General features: G+C 33.9%; 2 protein-coding genes across 2 annotated transcripts; both read right to left on the minus strand.

The window, feature by feature from the left end:
- Positions 1 to 18: 18 nt before the first annotated feature.
- Tsp_13139 (electron-transferring-flavoprotein dehydrogenase) lies at positions 19 to 2,693 on the minus strand (the record flags this gene model as incomplete). The annotated part of the gene is made up of 11 exons (XM_003367594.1): positions 2,570 to 2,693; positions 2,345 to 2,497; positions 2,213 to 2,289; positions 1,951 to 2,151; positions 1,821 to 1,898; positions 1,319 to 1,531; positions 1,040 to 1,261; positions 779 to 944; positions 498 to 710; positions 241 to 462; positions 19 to 172 (listed from the first exon to the last, which is right to left on the minus strand). Coding segments are annotated over exons 1-11 (1,823 nt in total), but the record flags the coding sequence as incomplete, so codon positions are not given.
- Positions 2,694 to 3,617: 924 nt separating this feature from the next.
- Tsp_13140 (conserved hypothetical protein) lies at positions 3,618 to 4,658 on the minus strand. Its single transcript, XM_003367595.1, has 4 exons — positions 4,498 to 4,658; positions 4,293 to 4,418; positions 3,941 to 4,220; positions 3,618 to 3,755 (listed from the first exon to the last, which is right to left on the minus strand). Exons 1-4 carry the CDS (start codon positions 4,656 to 4,658, stop codon positions 3,618 to 3,620), a joined length of 705 nt encoding a protein of 234 aa, XP_003367643.1.
- Positions 4,659 to 4,846: the final 188 nt, after the last annotated feature.

The raw sequence follows: 4,846 nt of genomic DNA on the forward strand, positions 1-4,846 counted from the left end.
AAGTTTATCGACAATTACATTCCATCATACGCAGGTCCACCACCTCTTTCTGGCGTTACCCAATTTATATTTTGGGTTGGATCTTTGATGTCGCAGGTTTTGCAATGGATACAATTCTGAGCGTTGATTTGCAAACGTTTGCCATTGCCGCTTTCCACATATTCATAAACGCCTCAAAATTTTAATTATCGAAACAAACAATTTAAATAAAACTTCAAAAAATTTAAAGCAGATTTTCACCTGCCGGACAAAAACGTGATTCTGGACCGTCGTATATGGGCAAATTAACACGCTGCGGTACATCGTCATTCAACAAAGTCAAATGAGCAGGCTGATCGTGGTTGTGATTGGTTCCAGTAAGAGCTACGGAACTGAGCAAGTCGAACGTTATAACGTCGTCCGGAGTTGGGTAAATAATTTTTCGACACTCTTTTGATGGTTTCAACATTTGGCAGTCGGCAGCTAGAAAAAATTATTGCTTCAATATGAATATTAACTACAGAATGAATAAGTAAGCGAAAATTCACATTTATATGAAAACGTCCACGGTTCTAAACCACGACCAAACATGTACACCAAGCCAGAATAAAGCAGTCCACCGTATAAGCCAAGCTTGCTGCGAAAAGAGGGACGGATGTTGCGAACTGATTTCAAATCTCTCCAAATGTGAGAATTTTTCACCTTTTTCTCGTATTCTTCTAACAGAATGCCTAATAATAAAAAATTCATTCCTTAAATAATTTGATAAAATAAATTTTGTGGTTTTTCAAAAAAATACCATTCTTTTGAAATGATTTTTCTTGGAAAATTTCTTGGAAAAGAGCCTCAGCTGCTAATATTCCACTTTTCATTGACAAATGGACGCCTTTCAGTGCAGCTGGATTTAAAAATCCCGCTGTACAACCGATCAAACATCCGCCGGGGAAGATAAATTTCGGAATACTCTTAAACAGCACAAAATACAGAATATAAATGATAATTATAATTTAAAATAAAGTATTACAAAATAGAAAATGAAAAAGTAAAGAAAACGACCAACCTGAAAGCCACCTTCGTTCAAAGCCCTCGCTCCGTAGCCCAAACGTTTACCACCTTCCAAATGTCGACGAACTGCCGGATGAGTTTTGAATCGTTGAAGTTCCTGATATGGATTTAAATATGTATTTTTGTAGTCCAGAGCAACGACAATTCCCAGTGAGCACAAAGGTTGTCCATTGTCGTCCAAATGATACAAAAATGTACCACCGTAATGATCATATTTCTGATAAAAAGAGTTGCAAAATTATAACAATTCCACTAGACAAGCAAAAAATTATACCAGTGGCCAACCGATGCCGTGCTCAACATATCCAGATCTATGCTTGGATGGATCCAATGCCCACAGTTCTTTAAGCCCGATACCAAAAGTCATTACATCGGCATTTTTACGTAAATCGAATTTCTTTGATATCATTTTTGTCAAATGGCCTCGACAGCCTTCAGCAAATATGGTAAACTTTGAGTGAAGTTCCATACCGCGTTCAAAATTTGGCTGAAATTTAGATTTTTATTAAACATAAAAAAATTTCCAAATAATTCCACTAATCTTATAGAGACAAATATCAAAATTAATTATAAAAAATGACAAAGCACCATCTTTATAACATTGCAAAGAAATAATTTTGAATAAAACTTTTCTCTATAGGCAGTAATAAAATAAACAGCAAATGTGAAAAGTTGCAAAAAATTATTTCTTCAATACTAATGATAAAAAAATTAAAAACATTTACTGTTATTACAAAATCTGAGCTGATCTAAGCAGACTTAATGCAAGCTTTCACCTTCGGAGACCCGTCTTTTGCTATACCAACATCATTGGTGGCAATACCGCAGACATTTCCGCTGTCGTCATACAAAACCTATTGCTTGAAAAGAGAATAATTTAAAAACATTCACTGATCTCATTTTTACTTCAGCAGCTGCATATCCCGGATATATTTCCACGCCCAGTTTTTCAGCCATCTCGCCGAGCCAACGAACCAAATGACCAAGACGAACAATGTAATTGCCTTTATTGCTAAGCGGTATGCCTGGAAGCATTGGCATTGGGATGCGTCTGTTTTCCGTGTAAAAAACGAAACTCTCCTTTGTCACTTTTTGAAAAACAGGAGCCTTAATTATCAATAATAAATACAAATACAGTAAGCAACAAAAAAGGTTCTTTTATGGAAACCTTCATCTCTTTCCAATTTGGAAACAGTTCTTCCAGAGCTGACGTTTTGATTACGGCACCAGAAAGGGTATGTGCACCTGAATGTGGAGAATGATTTGAAAACAAAGATATTCACAATTAACAGCTATTTACCAATGTAAGGACCCTTTTCCACAAGACAGACTCGAAGATCTTTTCCATTTTGCTGACAAAGCTGCTTCAATTTAATTGCCGCTGACAAACCAGCAGGCCCTCCTCCAACAATTACAACATCACTTTCGTCAGAAATACGATTCATATCGATACCTGCAATTTATATCAAATGTTGTATTAATTTTTCTTTTTTCTTAAATTAAATTTAATAATAACAATTTCAACCTTTCCACCGACTATCCGAATCCCGTTTGACAACGCTGTAATGGGTTGTAATTGTCGCACATTTCGAAGAATACGTTGCACAAAACCGAGAAAGTGACTTACTCAAAGTTGTGATGGGATTCATTTTCGTCACGCAACTAGAGTGATGAATATGATAATTTAAAACGAACAAGTTGAATTAATTTGCAAATAATATCACATCATGCTAAAAGTTGAAATAAATAAATATAATGATATTTAAAAATTAATACAATTAACAAAAACTGTTACTGTTCATAGCTTTAAATATACATTAGTACTTTAATATTCAGCTGGAAATTACGTTACAACAACTTTTAACTCGGAACTCGGAATTTTAAATTACTAAATATAGCAATGATTTGTAATTTCTTAACTTATACAGTAATGTTAAATGAAGGACAATTTGTAAAAAAATAAATACAAGTAAAATTTGAGACATTATTTTACAGTTCTGCGTAATTCAATCAATAATAAGTGTTCAAACATATACTTTCCCAAAAATTTATTTCAATAATGAAAAAATAAGCTGTTTATATTTCAATTTACAAATGTTACATAGAAACGTTTAAATGTTTTGTCATATTCATGCATTGGAATGAAGTTAATGAACCTTTCACCCAATAAAGGACGAATAAAAATAAAATGAAATTGTAATTTTTCATCAACAATTACATAAAAATCAACACAAATTATGAAATTGAATTTACTGTTCAACAGCTATTTGTCATTGTTTGTATCAACAAAGTTTGTACATATGTCACAAGAGACTGTCAAGTATAAGTTAAAAATTTAACATTATTACTCGATTGCGCGTATATTGTATTATTTTAATTTATCTTATTTTCCGATGCAATTTGGTAATTTGTAAAATTAATAAGAAAATGAAACGACACGATGCATAATTTCATCTTCAATGAAATCATCAGCAATCAATCAAACTGCAGCTGAACTTATAAATCAACACAACGATGTTCAGCTGTTGAATAACAAATTCACAAAAAGCTAAGTCACAAAAAAATGAGAATTTTCAAGTCATAATGGCTGCTTGGATTTCTGAAACATGAGCGTACAAATGATTATCCACCTTTTTCTCTTCACCGTCTACAGACATGATGACGTTGCCTTCGTCGGCAGGTTGCATGCAAAATGCGACGACAGGTATAACCTGAAATTTGTGCATGAATGACATCTCAAATAGTGTAACAATTAGACTGTATATTTCATCTCATTCCAGCTCATTTCACTTGCAAATGGGTAAAAAAAAGCAAGCTTTATTAAGCTTTGGAAAAATTTTTTCTCGATCAAAATTACGATTCGACAAGCGGTGAAAAACGAGAAATAAATATTTACCTTCACAAATGGGAACGTCAAATGATCACCGGTTTTCAAGTTCCACAAAAATTTAAATACGTTCCATTTCGAAGCATCCTTGCCCAACATGTAAGTCAAATAGATGGAATGATCGTTCAGAGAGGCGACTGGCATGAACAGTGTATTTTCAGATATGTGACTCAAATAGGAGGCGTGGACAAACAGAAATTCGTCATCAATACAACGCCATTTGGCCATTGATTTCGGATTGAATTTGCATTTTTCACAGTGCAATGAAACAACATCTTGCTCATCAACCCTGTCGTCAAAAAGTGATTGATACGCGTGAAATTGAAGTCGAAGCAACATTGTACAAAGCAAATATTTTTACTCGACACCATTATCATGACAATCGTCACCACCATCAACATCATCTCCATATGGCAAATAGTACAGCTTTCCTCTGCACGTTTTCGGATGCACAATTTTGAAAAGAGCTTCAACTGTAAAACGACTCCTACCAAAAATATAACGAAATCGTTCGCTTTGTAAATCTAAAATAATATAATTTATACCAAAAAAATAATAATTATCACTTCTTATCCACGTTACCAATGTCTGCGATCATGCCCCAACTGACAGACATAAATGAATAACAACTGAACAAATTTGAAGTTACATGTATCAACTTGAGTCGATGAGGAGCACCATTTACCACAGCATTCAACGCAGCATCAAACAATTCTTTCTTATTCATCTTACTGCAAATTCAATTTAAATATTTATCATTGAAAACAATCCATTTAGAATAATAAAATTATAATTACTGGGTAGGCAAAGAAAACGCAGATGCAGCAAGTGCATTGCCAGATCCACAAGGCAAAACGGCAATTGCAACTGCAGTGCTTCATCCCAATCACTAACGTGATATGAGGCCATTTAAAA

This window comes from Trichinella spiralis (genome assembly GCF_000181795.1).
Source record: "Trichinella spiralis strain ISS 195 chromosome Unknown Scfld4000, whole genome shotgun sequence".
In the NCBI taxonomy this organism is placed as follows: domain Eukaryota; kingdom Metazoa; phylum Nematoda; class Enoplea; order Trichinellida; family Trichinellidae; genus Trichinella; species Trichinella spiralis.